Source organism: Natrix helvetica, assembly GCF_964273705.1.
Source record: "Natrix helvetica genome assembly, chromosome: 1".
Lineage (NCBI taxonomy): Eukaryota > Metazoa > Chordata > Lepidosauria > Squamata > Natricidae > Natrix > Natrix helvetica.
The window spans coordinates 14,450,900-14,467,436 of NC_138548.1; the positions used below are offsets into that span (position 1 = coordinate 14,450,900).

At 45.8% G+C, this 16,537-nt stretch overlaps 1 protein-coding gene across 1 annotated transcript in view; it reads right to left on the reverse strand.

Moving 5' to 3' along the window:
• Window positions 1-15,709, reverse strand: part of TM6SF2 (transmembrane 6 superfamily member 2) — a 37,404-nt gene extending 21,695 nt beyond the window's left edge. Inside the window, exons 1-2 of the mRNA XM_081959687.1 lie at window positions 15,465-15,709; window positions 588-685 (exon numbers count right to left, since the gene is read on the reverse strand). Of these exons, the coding sequence (XP_081815813.1) occupies window positions 588-685; window positions 15,465-15,703 (337 nt within the window). The 5' untranslated portion in view covers window positions 15,704-15,709. The remainder of the gene's footprint in view (window positions 1-587; window positions 686-15,464) is intronic.
• Between the last annotated feature and the right edge of the window lie 828 nt (window positions 15,710-16,537).

The following is a 16,537-nucleotide window of genomic DNA, read 5'->3' on the forward strand; positions in this document are numbered from 1 at the left end:
AGCGCACTCCGTGGTCCCCTTCATGTTGACTTAGGAAGGCGGGGAATGGGACATGCGCAGGAGGGAGGCTGGAGGGATCGCGGAGGAGGGATGGCGCAGCGTGAGATGCGGTCCCACGGAGCGCACTCCGCTGTCCCCTTCATGTTGACTTAGGAGTCAGGAAGGACGGGAATTCCCCTCCTTCCTGACTCCTGAGTCAACATGAAGGGGATCGCGGAGCGTGAGCCGCTGTCCTGCGGATCGCGCTCCGCGGTCCCCTTCATGTTGACTTAGGAAGGCGGGGAATGGGACGTGCGCAGGAGGGAGGCTGACGTGGTCCCATTCCCCTCCTTCCTGAGTCAACATGAAGGGGATCGCGGCTCACGCTGATGATGTCACCAGCCTCACCAGCCATAAAGCTCACCGCACGTCACTGAAGTCCACACATGGTTAAGCGATAGGGATCTACTTGAGGGAGTCAGGAAGTCAGCAATGATTTCCACTTGTCCCCCATGGTCAAAGGATCATGCAAGATGGGAGTGAGAGGCGAAGAAAAGCATCATGCACTACAAACCGAACAGGTACCGTAAAATGGAAAATGAACATACCATATAAAAGAGGATCCTCGAAGGAGCGGTTTGGGAGATAAATCAGTACAAACAAAGGCGACAGAATAACAATGCTGAGGACTGCAATCACTGGAGGGCTGTAGGGAGGAAGGAACAAGCACAGAGTTCAAATGCTAACATCGTTAATTAAAAAGCCACCACTGGGAACAATATTTGGGGTCTCTCCGTATTCTCTACAAGATTCAGGCATTGGAATTTTAAACTAAATTTAAAAGGGCATGCAATTACCCTGGGAATTGGTGCGGTGGCCTAGAGGTGGAGCTCTCACCTCACAACCAGGAGGCTGTGAGTTCGATCCTAGGTAGGGACAGATATTTCTCTCTCTGGGCACGATGAGAATATATCTGCTGAATATAACTCCACATTGGTGACAGGAAGGGTGTCTGGCCAGTAAACACTCAGCTCCATTCAGTTGCCCAGACTCCACCCCGCAAGGGATTATGGGATCATTAAATGTAGGAATGAGAGGTAAAGCTATGTAAAGGCATGCGTAGAAATTATCATGATCTCAGTAGCTGGCTATCTTGGAAACCTACAAGCTCACCTAATTAGCAGAACCAAATGCAGGAATAAAGGAAAGGTGATGCACAGACGTTATCTATTAGCTCATTAATTCACCAGAGCAAAGGCATGAGGTAACCTTGGCCTGAATAGCATTCTTGATTCTCTAGGGAAGATTTGGGGGAGTGAACCTGTTATTGCAATGTGTTGCTGCTCTGTGCTTTGCTTGTAAAAACTTTATAAAAACCAAATAAACTGCGAGAGGCAGACAGATATTTTGGACACAAAACTGTGTGATGGATTTCTGAAACCTACAATTAAAAGATGATGACGGAGTTCCCTGGGATCGAATACAAGCAGAAATGTTGACAGGCAGAGGGATTCAACAAAATCGCGATAGCAATCGCCAGGACTTCCATTTCCAGCATGCACCCCTGTTCCCAGGACTTGGCTTACATTTAGGGGGGCCCATGAATTGGGGAAGAGGTCAACTAAGTAAAGATGGAGACCACCCCTATGAAAAAGAGGAGTGAACATACCTAATATTCCTTCCTCCTCCTGTTTTCCTCACAACAATCCTGCGAGGTGGGTTGGGCTGAGTGTGTCCAGACCAAAGTCAGCCAGCAGGCAGGACTATAATTCACAATCACCTGGTGATTGGTCCAAAGTCCCCCAACTGACCTCCATGCCTAAGGTGGGTCTAGAACTCACAGTCCTCTGGTGATTGGCCCAAAGTCTGTACAGGATAATAGAATTGGAAGGGACCTTGGAGGTCTTCTAGTCCAAGCCCCTGCTTAGGCAGGAAAACCCTACACCACGGCTCAGTCTCCCAACAACTTTCATGGCTAAGGCAGGACTAGAACTCACAGTCTCCTGGTGATTGGCCCAAAGTCCCCCAGTGACTTTCATGTCTAAGGTAGGACTAGAATTCAGAGTCTCCTATTCTCTAGGCTGGTGCCCTAAATCCCCCAGGCCAAAATAGCTCTCTTATTATCATTATGTTATTGTTTCTGTGTAATTTTTACTGGGGGCGGGGGCGGCGGTTGGACTCTGCCTCCGAGTGGGGAGGGATGGAGCCTTCTAAATAAATGCTTTGTTATTTATTTAAGAAATGTCTCTGTTATGAACCAAAGCAGCTCTGGGCGGCTTAAAATTAGTGGTGGAATTCCAAATATTTTCCTAGCGGTTCTATGAGAGAGCTTTGCATGCGCGGCCAGGCTTCATGCGCGCACCTCACACATGTATGCAGCACTGAAAGACCACCCTCGGTGTCAGCGCTGGTGAGCTGTTTTTTTAGCTCAGCTGAGGCACGACAATCCGCTTTGTTGCGCGAATCGGCTGAGCTAAAAAAACAAGGACAGGGAATGACGGGGGCGGGAGGGCGGAGGCAACCAGAGGTGGTATTTGCCGGTTCTCCGAACTACTCAAAACATCCGCTACCGGTTCACCCAAACCTGGGAGACATGATAGCATTGTTCCAATATCTCAGGGGTTGCCACAAAGAAGAGGGAGTCAAACTATTCTCCAAGGCACCTGAGGGTAGGACAAGAAGCAATGGGTGGAAACTAATCAAGGAGAGAAGCAACTTAGAACTGAGGAGAAACTTCCTGACAGTTAGAAGAATTAATCAGTGGAACAGCTTGCCTCCAGAAGTTGTGAAAGCCCCAACTCTGGAAGTCTTTAAGAAGATAGTATAAACGGTATAGGATTTCCTGCCTAGGCAGGGGGTTGGACTAGAAGACCTCCAAGGTCCCTTCCAACTCTACTATTGTATGTATTAAGATGTTGGATAGCTATTTGTCTGAAATGGTATAGGGTTTCCTGCCTAGGCAGGGGGTTGGACTAGAAGACCTCCAAGGTCCCTTCCAACTCTACTATTGTATTGTATTGTATTATTGTATTGTCCAAACCGGCTGAATACCACTTCTGCTTACAATAGAGTACAAATTGGCTTGTTTGTAACAAGGCAGGGAGTGATTCCATAGCCCATAATATAGGTCCTATGACAGAGGGTGCAGAATGAAGGGCTGATTTTAGCCATATGACAGAACCTGCAAAAAATCATTCCTTCATCAATGATCAGCTGATGGGGGAAGGGTTGCTAAATGTCCATCCATTTATTCTTAATTGACCGGTATAAAGGTTCCACATTTGCCCATCGGTAGCACTCCAAAACTGCAGTTTCCAAGATTCTGATTTTTCTTTTAAGAGTCTAAAAGCAAAAGAAGGTCTTTTCTACTAGGGCTCCTTTCTAATTGAAAATGCCAGAGAGTTTGACCTGCCACGGTTTATGTATACAACACAATCCCCCAGTACTTCCTCCCCTTCCCCATCCAGACTGGACCCGAACCAGAGACGAATCCCCCTGAATGCAACCTGAAGGGGCTCAGCCCGTTTATGCAATCAGCAGCCAATGCACCGAGCTCTGAGTGGCGCTGCAGAAAACGGCTGGCGCCTGGTGTCGAACTGCAATGCAGATTCAAGCCTGGGATTCATGCAGTGAGCCCGGCAGTTTAGTGAGGTCAGAAAAGGCCGCTTAGCATCTGCAGAGCTGCATGGGGTCTCCGGATCGATAGTTACAGCTGAAGAGGCAGAAGAGGACATTACGCGAGGGGGGGAGGGATGGACGGACGACACAGGGCTCCCTCCCGTCCCCGTGGTAGTATTTTCTTTTTAGATGGACTCAAAGCTCAGCTGCCTTCAAGCAGGCAAATGCTGAGCAAGCCAGCTCAGCATTTAGCTAAGCATAAGACGGCTTTCTCTTTGCCTGTTGAGTTTTTTCTGTTCTCTACAAGCTTTAGAAAAAAAAGGCATTTTTCACTGCTTCTAAAAAAAAGGTGCCTCGTAAGTGTGTTAAATGTGGCTCAAAGCTATGCTGGATGCACTGTTCCCCTTTCTCTTTCTGCAATGATCAGGTCCTTCCTTGAATACAAGCAGTCCTTATGACTATAAGTGAGGCAAAAAAATTCCATTGCTAAATTTCTAAGGCGGTTGTTAAATGTTTAGTTTAATGAAAAAAAGGACCAGGGGAGACGTGATAACAGGGTTCCAATATCTCAGGGGTTGCCACAAAGAAGAGGGAGTCAAGCTATTCTCCAAAGCCCCCGAGGGCACGACAAGAAGCAATGGGTGGAAACTAATCAAGGAGAGAAGCAACTTAGAACTGAGGAGAAACTTCCTGACAGTTAGAACAATTAATCAGTGGAACAGAAGTTGCCTCCAGAAGTTGTGAATGCCCCAACACTGGAAGTCTTTAAGAAGATGTTGGATAGCCATTTGCCTGAAACGGTATAGGGTTTCCTGCCTAGGCAGGGGGTTGGACTAGAAGACCTTCAAGGCAGTGGTGCAATTCAGCCGCTTCTATTTGGTTGGGAGGCTCCGCCCACCCACCCGGACCTCATCACATCCCGTTTTTGACGCTCTGCAGGCACACTAACATTTCTGAACCGGTAGCAAAGGTAAGTTGATTTCACCCCTGCTCCAAAGTTGCTTCCAACTCTTTGAGTTTGAGTTTGAGTTTTATTGGATTTATATGCCGCCCTTCTCCCAAAGGACTCAGGGCGGCATATAAATCCAATAAAACTCAAACTCTGTTATTCTGTTTTGTTCGTCCTGTCCCATCCCTGTCCCTCTCTTATCCTATATGAGTAGTGCCCAATTTTATGACCCTTTTGTCACAATTGTCAGGCAAATCACTGCAGAATCACTGTTAAACCAAACATGCAGTCATTAAGCAAATCCAGCTTCCCCCATTTGGGGTCCATTGTAATTTTGAGAGCTCACTAAATGAACTGTTGTAAGTTGAGGACTACCTATAATGGATTCATGCACTGGACTAGATGTTCTCTGAGGGATCCTTGCAGACCTTCCTTATATTCTATATTTCTGCATCAGAGAAGAGAAGCAGTCTGGTGCAATGGTTAAAGCACCAGGCTAGAAATCAGGTGACTTTGAGTTCTAGTCCCTCTTACACACAAAACTAAATGGTGGGTTTTCAGCCAGTCCCTCTCTCTAAGCCCTGGGTAGGAGACAATGGCAAACCATTCCTGAAACCTTGCCTGCAAGGACCAGCTCAGATAGTCACCAGAAATTAACACTGAGTTGAAGCCATTAAAAATGTTTGGGAAAGGCTGTTTTGACCAGATGTTGGAAGGCTAAACATTTGAGGAATTTCTCACTGCAAAGATCATTTGCACAGATTCTCTTGATAAACCAGGTTTAAAAAATGACGGGTCCATCCCCCTTGCTGTGTTAGATCCTTGTAGCTTTGGGACACCTTTCAAAAAAAACCTTGCAAGAAATTAGCCTTCCATTCAGCTGCTGGGTCTAATACACAAGAGTGAGCTGCCTTTCAAAAGTCTTTATGTTCTAAAAATAAGAAGATGACACACTATATTGCTTTATGCACTCTGCATATATTGCTCTACAGCTTAAGACATAATGAAAAGCTTAATAAATGCATTAATTTTATAACAGATATTATTTATCCTATGGATGTTTCATCTGTTAATTAACTTTGGGTTATGTTTAGCTCATTTTAATTACTGTAACACACTTTTTTTCCCTTCATTGCACAATTACTATTTAATGGAGGCATCGTAGGAGGAGATCTATGCTATTTACGATAGCCAAAATTAAGCAAGAAGCTGATAGCACCTTTACAGGATAACAATTTTTTCTTAAAGCCATCAACTTGCACAAGCTGCAGCCCCAAAAGCTTCTGTCTTTTAATAAAATATATTGATTGGAAAAGCTGCTACTTGATTCCTCCTGAACAAAGATAATTCTCATTTAACTGCCTCATTTAGCAACCATTCCCAGTTACAACAATGATGCTAAAATGACGTTATGACTAATCACATTTACAAGCTTCACATGTCTGTAAAGCAAAGCTCAAGCCAGATCATAACTTGTTAACCGCCAAACCTTTAAATTTTTAACCCTATTTATTTTTTACTTGTAGGTTTTAACTTGTTTTTAACTCTGTTAAAAACCTGTTTAACCAATGCTTTTCATTCAAGTACTTATCTGGTTTGATTGTGCTGTTGTAAGAGTCATTTAGGTGAGATGGGCAGTGTAGAAATTTAATTAATAAACACAGGTGTAGTTCCACTTAGCGACCGCTTCACTTAACAACAAAATTTCCAGTTTCAACTGTGGTTGCTAAATAAGGACTGCCTGTAAGATTTTAGTTGTCCAATCTTTTGGCTCTCCTGAGTCACCCATTGTCTTGGGTTGCATATAAAATGTATAATATAGTCAGTGTTCCTTTATTTTTTATTATTTTGTGGGGCCATATTACTAGCTTGCAGCATTTGGGCCAAGGGTTGCACATACTTGCCATAGATCAGGGGTGTCCAAACTTGGGAACTTTAAGACTTGTGGACTTCAACTCTCAGAATTCCCCAGCCAGCGCTGGCTGGGGAATTCTGGGAGTTGAAGTCCACAAGTCTTAAAATTCCCAAGTTTGGACACCCTTGCCATAGATGCTTTTAATTTATATTTAACTGTGTGGACAAATAAAAGTACAGGTAGTCCTCGACATACGACCACAATTGAGCCCAACATTTATGTTGCTAAGTGAGACTTTTGCTAAGGGAGTTTTGCTCCACTTTACAACCTTTTTTTGCCACAGTTGTTAAGTGAATCACTGCAGCTGTTGAGTTAGTCACGTGACTATAAAGTGAATCTGGCTCCTCCATGGAATTTGCTTGCCAAAAAGGTCTCCCAGAAAGTCCTCATCACATTGACCGTCATAAATATGAACCAGTTGCCAAGTGTCCAAATTTCGATCCCTTGACCACGGGGATGCTGCAAAGGCTGTAACTATTTTTAAAAAATGGTCATAAGTCACTTTTTTCAGTGCCGTTGTAACTTTGAACAGTCACTAAACGAACTGTTGTAAGTCGAGAACTACCTGTAATATAAACGGACAACATTAGGCCTCTCTCTCTACGTGGGTCAGCCGCACCTCCACTCTGAGCTCAGAGAAAAGAGTCTCTATCAACTTTCGGGAGGCTATGTCAGCTGGCAAGTGGTGTCAGAATTGGGTCCAAAGGGCAGCTGAGTCATCAGATCTAACCAATCTGTGCAATATCTAGCCAAGTTACAATACAATACAATACAATACAATAGTAGAGTTGGAAGGGACCTTGGAGGTCTTCTAGTCCAACCCCCTGCCTAGGCAGGAAACCCTATACCGTTTCAGACAAACAGCTATCCAACATCTTCTTAAAGACTTCCAGTGTTGGGGCATTCACAACTTCTGGAGGCAACTTCTGTTCCACTGATTCATTGTTCTAACTGTCAGGAAATTTCTCCTCAGTTCTAAGTTGCTTCTCTCCTTGATTAGTTTCCACCCATTGCTTCTTGTTCTGCCCTCAGGTGCCTTGGAAAATAGTTTGACTCCCTCTTCTTTGTGGCAGTCCCTGAGATATTGGAACACTGCTATCATGTCTCCCCTAGTCCTTCTTCCTATTAAGGTAAACATACCTTATGTTTTAAGCTGGTCATACCTTAAGCCGGTCATACTCATAAGGTAAGGTAAACATACCTTATGAGTTAAGCCGGTCATTCAAAAATTGGCAGTTTGTGATCACCCAGGCAGCTTGTGTCAACCACGAAATATTTAGCTGCCCGAAACAAACTTTAAGATGGTGTTTCCTGCCCAATTTGTGTACAGAAGCTGGGATGAGTTGCCAGCTGATCCTTTCCCTGAAGAGAGAGAGAGATACAGTGACGGGTTCCTATTGGTTCGGACAGGTTGGGCCGAACCAGTAGTGGTTTGGCGGCCTGGGTTGTGGGAATCGGCAACGACCCAGGCCTGCCACGTCCCCGAACCGGTTCTTAGGGCGGCGCCATAGGTGCCACCAACTTGTTTTTGGGTTCTGCGCATGCACAGAACAATTTTTATTGTACTGCGCATGCCCGCACAGTGCATATCAAGCGCTTGCACGCCACACCCATGAGTGAACCGGCAGTAGTGTCTGCCAGAACCCACCCCTGGAGGGATAGTATAGCCTTTATTGTCATTGTACATCATGCATACAATGAAATGGTGCAATCCATGACAAAAAAAATAAGGGATCTTGGAGTCCTAGTGGACAACCATTTAAATATGAGCCAGCCGTGTGCAGCAGCTGCCAAAAAAGCCAACACAGTTCTAGGCTGCATCAACAGAGGGATAGAATCAAGATCACGTGAAGTGTTAATACCACTTTATAAGGCCTTGGTAAGGCCACACTTGGAATACTGCATTCAGTTTTGGTCGCCACGATGTAGAAAAGATGTGGAGACTCTAGAAAGAGTGCGTAGAAGAGCAACAAAGAGGATTAGGGGACTGGAGACTAAAACATATGAAGAACGGTTGCAGGAACTGGGTAGGTCTAGTTTAATAGAAAGAAGGACTAGGGGAGACATGATAGCATTGTTCCAATATCTCAGGGGTTGCCACAAAGAAGAGGGAGTGAAACTATTCTCCAAAGCACCTGAGGACAGAACAAGAAGCAATGGGTGGAAACTAATCAAGGAGAGAAGCAACTTAGAACTGAGGAGACATTTCCTGACAGCTAGGACAATTAATCAGTGGAACAGCTTGCCTCCAGAAGTTGTGAATGCCCCAACACTGGAAGTCTTTAAGAAGATGTTGGATGGCTATTTGTCTGAAACGGTATAGGGTTTCCTGCCGAGGCAGGGGGTTGGACTAGAAGACCTCCAAGGTCCCTTCCAACTCTGTGATTGTATTGTATTGTTAATACAAACAACATAAATAGCATAAAGGATAGTCCCTATGAAAGTAATTGGGGGGGGGGGAGAAAAAGAAAAACTAGTCATGCGTTTCCGTGTGTGTGTGTGTGTGTGTGTGTGTGTGTGTGTAGTGATTATGGTTGTGTTTAAGAGTCTGAGAGCCCAAGGATACGAAACTATTTTTAAACCTATTGGTTTGGCTGGCTGTGCTTCGATGTTTTCTGCCTGATGATAGAAGTACGAAGGGACACTGACCAGGGTGTGAATCAGGGGTGGGTTCCAGCTGGCTTTACTGCTGGTTCGCTCGTGTACGCGCTGGATGTGAGCTGCGTGCGCCTGTGCAGTTCAATTAAAATTCTTCTGCGCATGCGCAGAACTGAAAAACAAGATGGCGGCGGCCGGGGAACCAGTTTGGGGGCATGGCAGGCCTGGGTCGCTGCTACTTCAAGTGACCCAGGCTGCCATACCACTACCGGTTCAGCCGAACCGGGCTGAACCGGTAGGAACCCACCTCTGGTGTGAATCATCTCTGAGTATCTTCCTTACTCTGCTAAAGCAGTGAGACCCGGCGAGGTCATCCAGTGGTGTCAGAGGGCAACCAATGGTTTCTTGTGCCGAATTGATCACTCTCTGTAGTGCCTTCCTGTCCGCAGCTGTTAAACCAGCATGCCATACTGTAATACAATATGTGAGGACACTTTCTATGGTGGACCGATGGAAAGAGGTCATCAGCTGTTGTTCCACCTGATTTTTTCGCAGGGCTCTAAGGAAATTATTATTATTTTATTATTATTATTTATTAAATTTGTTAGCCGCTCCCTCTCCACAAAGGGACTCGGGGTGGCGTACAATAAATAAAAACACATATTATAAAATTACACATTGTACGGAGGAGGTATAAAACACAATACAATCATTATAATAACATAGGAATATTAAAATAAGTTAAAATTAAATACCCAATGGAGATTACAAGTTTAAAAAATTGCCAGGAGGAGTAATTGGAACTATGGTTGAGCCAGGCCTGCTAGTTGAAAAAGGTGGGTCTTGAGTTTTGAACGGAAGGAGCGGAGATCGGTGGTAATCCTAATATCCGGGGGGAGGTCATTCCAGAGGGCTGGGCCCATCACAGAGAAGGCCCTACCCCTGGGCGCCGCCCTTTGGCACTGCTTAGTGGACAGCACCCGGAGAAGTCCCTCTCTGTGAGAGCGAATTGGTCGTAGGGATGTATGGGGCAGGATGCGAAATGAAGTCTCTGTTGGGCCTTGCCAGTCACCAGGGACGTGTTGTTTTTCCCAGGTGAGATCTTGATTAATAAGCACTCCCAAGAATTTAAAAGAGGAAATCCTCTACTACACACAGCCCCCCTCGATCTACAGTGGGGCAGGTTCCTCTCTGTGCTTCCGGAAATTTAGCACCAGTGTTAGATGTGTGTTAGATAAATTAGATAGTGTTCCTTCCCTGAGACAAAAATAAAGCTTTGCCGATCAGGACAATAGAAATGATGATGGAGTGAGTGACCTTATGGACTAGAAACTTGGAATGTTGGATTTGGGGCTCCCGTGGATTACCAAGACTCATCTCTCCCAGAATGTTTCCTTCTATGGAAAAATTCAAAGGGAATTCAAGGGGATGGAAAATTCAAGGGGAAGTGTGGGATTAAATTTGTTGAGGGTGGCTTTTTAAAATTTACTTCTAGTTTCCAGCAAAAATAGCCATAGCACTTAGACTTATAGACAGCTTCACCGTGCTTTACAGCCCTCTCTAAGCGGTTTACAGAGTCAAAATGTTGCGCCCCCCCCCCCCCATTAATCTGGGTTCTCAGATCTTCAAATTGCCAAACATTTTGGCTGCACCTGCTGTGGGGCAGCCCAGGGGTGGGGCATTTGGGTTGTATGATGTCATACCTAGATTGGGTTTTATTCTGTGGGTAGAAATGAAAGCATGAGCTGTGGTGGCGCAGTGGTTAAAATGCAGTACTGCAGGCTACTTCTGCTGACTGCTGGCTGACTGCAGTTCGATTCTCACCAGCTAAAGGTTGACTCAGCCTTCCATCCTTCCGAGGTTAATAAAGTGAGGACCCAGATTGGTGGGGGAAATAGGCTGACTCTATAAACCACGTAGAGGGTTGTAAAGCACTGTGAAGCCTTAATACCATTACTATTTTGAGAAGAGAGAGAAATGCTGCTGAATAGAATAGAATAGAATAAGAGAGAGAATAATATAGAATAATAGAAAAGAGAATAATAGAAAAGAGAATAATAGAGAATAATAGAGAATAATAGAATAGAGAATAATATAGAAAAATAGAATAGAGAATAATAGAATGGAGAGTAATATAGAATAATAGAATAAAGAATAATATAGAATAGAGAATAATAGAGAATAATAGAATAGAGAATAATAGAATAATATAATAGAGAATAATATAGAATAATAGAATAAAGAATAATATAGAATAATATAATAGAGAATAATATAGAATAATAGAATAGAGAAGAATAGAATAGAGAAGAATATAGAGAAATAGAGAATAATATAGAATAATAGAATAGAGAATAATAGAATAGAGAAGAATAGAGAATAATAGAATAGAAAATAATAGAATAGAGTCCGGAAGGGACCTTGGAGGTCTTCTAATCCAACCCCCTGCTCAGGCAGGAGATCCTATACCCATGATGACAAACCTATGGCACGCGTGCCACAGGTGGCATGTGGAGCCATTTGTTAGAGCACGCGAGGCATTGCCCTGTCAGCTCCAGCGTGCATGCGCGCACTGCCCAGCTGACTTCACCCTTCTTTTTTGGTCATTTTTCTCCCTCCAGAAGCTTCAGGGAAGCCTCCTGAAAGCCTCCGGGGGAGAGGGGGAGGCCGTTTTCTCCCTCCCCAGGCTCCTAGAAAGCCTCTGGAGCCTAGGGAGGACGAAAAACAGGTCCATTGCGCACCAAAAACAGGGGGAGGGCAAGGGTCATGCACGCATTTGGAGGGGCGCATGTGCATGCATGCAGGGGGTTGCATGCACATGCATGTGTGTAGTACGCATAGCATTATATGTGTGGGCACGTCTGTGCATGACACCCCCCTGCGCTCCCCCCGCTTTTGGCACATGGGGGGAAAAGTTAGCCCTCACTGACTGCCCTATCCCATTTCAGACAAACGTTTGTCCAGTCTCTTCTGAAAAACTTCCAGTGTTGGGCCAGTCACGACTTCTGGAGGCAAGTCGTTCCACGGATTGATTGTTCCGTCAGGAAATTTCTCCTTAGAAATGCCTTCAGTGTCAAGCTCTAATTAATAGTATGAAATTGGAGCTACTGGCTGCCCTGCGATCCTTTGGAATTGCTTTATCCCAGCAACTGGCAAATTGCCACAGCATAGATTAGCTGGCAGGCTCCGGAATGTATTTTTAGGCACAATCATTAATGATTTCCCTATTTCCTACCAAAGGAGACCGGCCAGGAGCCCTGGCAAGCCTGCTTGGCGAGAAGCAGGGAGACGAAACATCAGATGGATCATCGTTGTCTACAGTGGCGCTTTGTTAATAACTACATATTGCTTAACCTTCGACTCAAACCCTGGAACTGAATCCTGGGATTTGATCCCTGGATTTGAATTGGACTATTGCTCTATGGTCAAAGATGCGTTCTACAACAAAGCCCTCCCTATTCACCAGGGCAACAGGCAGCTCATCACCAGGTTGAAATCCCTTGGAAAACAGCTGTTCACGTAACATCTACCAGTTTAACCCCGAGAATGCCTGGAGAAAGGAACGATCTAAGGCAGGGGGTGTCCAACGTTGGCAACTTTTAAGACTTATGGACTTCAACTCCCAGAATTCCTTTGCTGGCTGAGGAATTCTGGGAGTTGAAGTCTGCAAGTCTTAAAGTTGTCAAGGTTGGAGACCCCTGATCTAAGGTACCTTCTTGTGGCCCGACCATTAGTGATCCCTCTGCGAAACCACCTGAGTTTGACCTGCTTCCTTTTGTCTGGTTGAAACTGAACAGAATTAGGTGTGATACTAGGGGACGCGGTGGCTCAGTGGCTAAGGCGCTGAACTTGTCGATCAGAAAGGTCGGCAGTTCAGCAGTTCAAATCCCTAGCGCTGCGTAACGGAGTGAACTCCCGTTACTTGTCCCAGCTTCTGCCAACCGAGCACTTCGAAAAAAATGCAAGTAGAAAAATAGGGACCACCTTTGGTGGGAAGGTAACAGTGTTTCGTGCGCCTTTGGCGTTTAGTCATGCCGGCCACATGACCACGGAGACGTCTTCGGACAGTGCTGGCTCTTCGGCTTAGAAACGGAGATGAGCACCGTCCACTAGAGTCAGGAACGATAGCACTTATGTGCGAGGGGAAGCTTTACCTTTTAGGTGTGATACTGGAAGAAGTGCCTCTGCCCTGTATCAATGGGGATGGAAAGATTCCCCTTGTCGTGATTGTGGTGTTGATTTGCAAACTATTAAACATTTTGGGCAAGATTACCCATGATGGGTATGCTCCGGTTCCCTAGAAAAGGGGTCCCAACTTGTGGGCCACGGCCTACTACTGGGCCGCAGCCTATTCGCAACCAGACCTCATTCATGCGTACATTGAAGGGGCTCATGGCCCCAATTGTGTGAGTCACTGGGGCTCCCTGCCCCTCCCATAAAACCATCCCCTCTTTCCCCCTGCCCCCCACTCCAGGCACCCAACCCAGAAAGTTTGGGGACCCTGCCCGAGAAGCAAGGCCAGAGGTGATCGCCTTGAAAGCAGAATTGGACATCTGGTTATGAGGCTGGAGACATTTGCTAAATGAATTTTGCCCCCTTTTACGACCTTTGTTGCCGCAGTTGTTAATTGAATCACTGCAGTTGTTAAATTAGTAACACAGTTGTTAAGTGAATTGTAGCTTCCCCATTGATGCTGCTTGTCAGAAGGTTGCAAAAGGGGATCACCTGGACACTACAATCGTCATAAATATGAGTCAGTTCCCAAGCATCTGAATTTTGATCATCACATGACCATGGAGATGCTGTAATGGTTGTATGTGCGAAAACCGGTCATAAGTCACTTTTTTCAGTGATAGGGCAACTTTGAATGGTCACTAAATGAACTGTTGTAAGTCGAGGACTACCTGTATATATTTACTTCTCTCATGTTCTCATCACACATAAGAGGTCTCTCCTCTTCCCGACCCAACACTTTTTCCCTTTGTGCTGTGACTTTTATATGGCCAAATTGCAGAACAACAGAGTTGGAAGGGACTTTGGAGGTCTTCTAGTCTAACCCCCTGCTCAAGCAGGAGATCCTATGCCATTCCAGGCAAGTGGCAATCAAGTATCTTCTTGAAAACCCCATTGTTGGAGCATCCACAACTTATGGAGGCATGTCGTTCCACTTATTGATTGTTCTAACTGTCAGGAAATTTCTCCTTAGTTCTAGGTTGCTTCTCTCCTTGATTAATTTCCATCCATTGCTTCTTGTCCTGCCTTCAGGTGCTTTGGAGAATAGGTTGAAACTCTCTTCTTTATGCCTGCCCCTGAGATTTTGGGAGACTGCTATCAAGTCATCCCTGACAAAGACAACAGACTTCAAGGGGGAGGGGGGGCTGGATTTAGGTGTTTTACAGGAGTATAGAGATTCCAAACTCATGGTGTGTTTGATCATTGTGAGGCACAGCAAATGACAGACAGGTGCAGTTTTGGAGCACATGACCAGATCGGGCGAGACACAAACCTGGAGATTTTAACGGCGGTTCAGCCTGCCGAAATTTAAAAATTTAGAGGTTTCCCTCTCCCAAGCGATGATTTTAAATAGGATCATGCGATCGCTTATACTTGCCAGAAGGAGAGAAGGCACTGGGGCAAATTGGCAGTCAAAATTATAGCTACGTCAAGCAGGACCCTATTATTACGATTGTTGTTGTTACTTATCCTTATGCAAAACATTTTTCCCTAATGGCATTACATTTTAAACTATCTCATTTAAACGCCCCTACATTCAATTCCCTGCCTTTAAAGAGTCTACTACATTACATTTTAAAGCACTGAAATTCACCAAAACGAAAACAACTGCTTTGAATCGGGGTAAAAAATTGGAACAAAAGCTATTGAAAAGCTACTAAAATGATCCAAAGTCAGGATTTTCTTCCACCCACTGGCCTTATTTAATGACCACCAGAAAACAGGCCAGGCCTACAGGGAGGGTGTACCTTTACCGAAAACCTACCTAAACCCAATAAGCTTCTTCAGAACCGAAGAAGCTTCTTGGATGAGAAGCGAAAGGTCTTCAAAGAAAAATCCAGAAAGTCCAGTTGCCTCTCGGGGGAGGGGGAAAGCACCTTTGGGACAACCTGGCGCTAACGTGGCCATAAATGGGCGCTAACGAAGGCATTGGTGGTTTCCATCTTTGCAATTTCTCCTTTATCCTGTGTTCCTTTCCCACAACTCCACCTGTGACAGGTCAATCCCGGGCCGGGCCAAACTTTTTAAGCCCTTCTTCCTGGTCCCCAGAAGTCGTGGGGGAAAAAAAAGAGGTTTAAGAGGGTCAGGGGAGGGTGTGTGTGTGTGTGTGTGTGTAAAAACAGCCCCGGGGACAAACCCGTGTCTTTCGTGCTGCGTTCACACGACACGTACCTGTGCAAGGCCGCGACGCCGTTCAAGAGGTAGAATAACGGGAAGGCGGAGAGGAAAAGGCCGACGGCGGCCCAAAGCGGATGCAGCGGCAGCAGCCGCATGGCCAGCGGCGCGGAGAGCAGACCTGGAAGAAGCGGGTCGTGGGAATGGGCGACCAAGGGGCGATCGCTCCAGCAGGGAAGGGTCGATTGGCCAAGCGGCGGGTTCCCGGGCGTAACACAAACCTCCTCGCCGATCATGCGATCCTCTCGCCCAAAAAGAAAAAGGAAAAAAAAGGGGGGGGGCTTTTTTCCCCTCCTCGATCCAAAGGTCGGAACTGTTGGCAGCTTTCTTGCTCAAGCGATCCCGGGAAAAGAGCGGCGCATCTCTTCAAAGGGCAAGGCACACCTTTGTTGGTTCTACCTCCCCATCCCTTCCCCCGGGCAGCACCCCTTCCGAGGAGCGTGGATGTGGCCTTCCTGCAAACCGGCCTGGAGAGAAAAGCAGCGCAGGGAAGTCTTCAAACAAAACGTGGATTTTTACGCGCCTACTCCTAACTCCGGGTTATCTCAGGTTCCCCGGGGCGCAGGAGACGCTGAATAACCAACCGCTGCAAATACAATACAATACAAGAGCAGAGTTGGAAGGGACCTTGGAGGTCTTCTAGTCCAACCCCCTGCCTAGGCAGGAAACCCTATACCGTTTCAGACAAATGGCTATCCAACATCTTCTTAAAGACTCCCAGTGTTGGGGCATTCACAACTTCTGGAGGCCAGTTGTTCCATTGATTAATTGTTCTAACTGTCAGGAAATTTATCCTTAGTTCTAAGTTGCTTCTCTCCTTGATTAGTTTCCACCCATTGCTTCTTGTTCTACCCTCAGGTGCTTTGGAGAATAGTTTGACTCCCTCTTCTTTGTGGCAACCCCTGAGATATTGGAACACTACTATCATGTCTGTCCTAGTCCAAATGATATCTTGCCAATAAGGGTCAGTGACCATCAGAAACAGGCTTTGCCAAGTGTGCTTCAGCCTCTGGCTGGCAGGATGAAGCCCTAGCAGCGGCAGCCCAGCTCCCCCCCTCCCCCCCAATCTA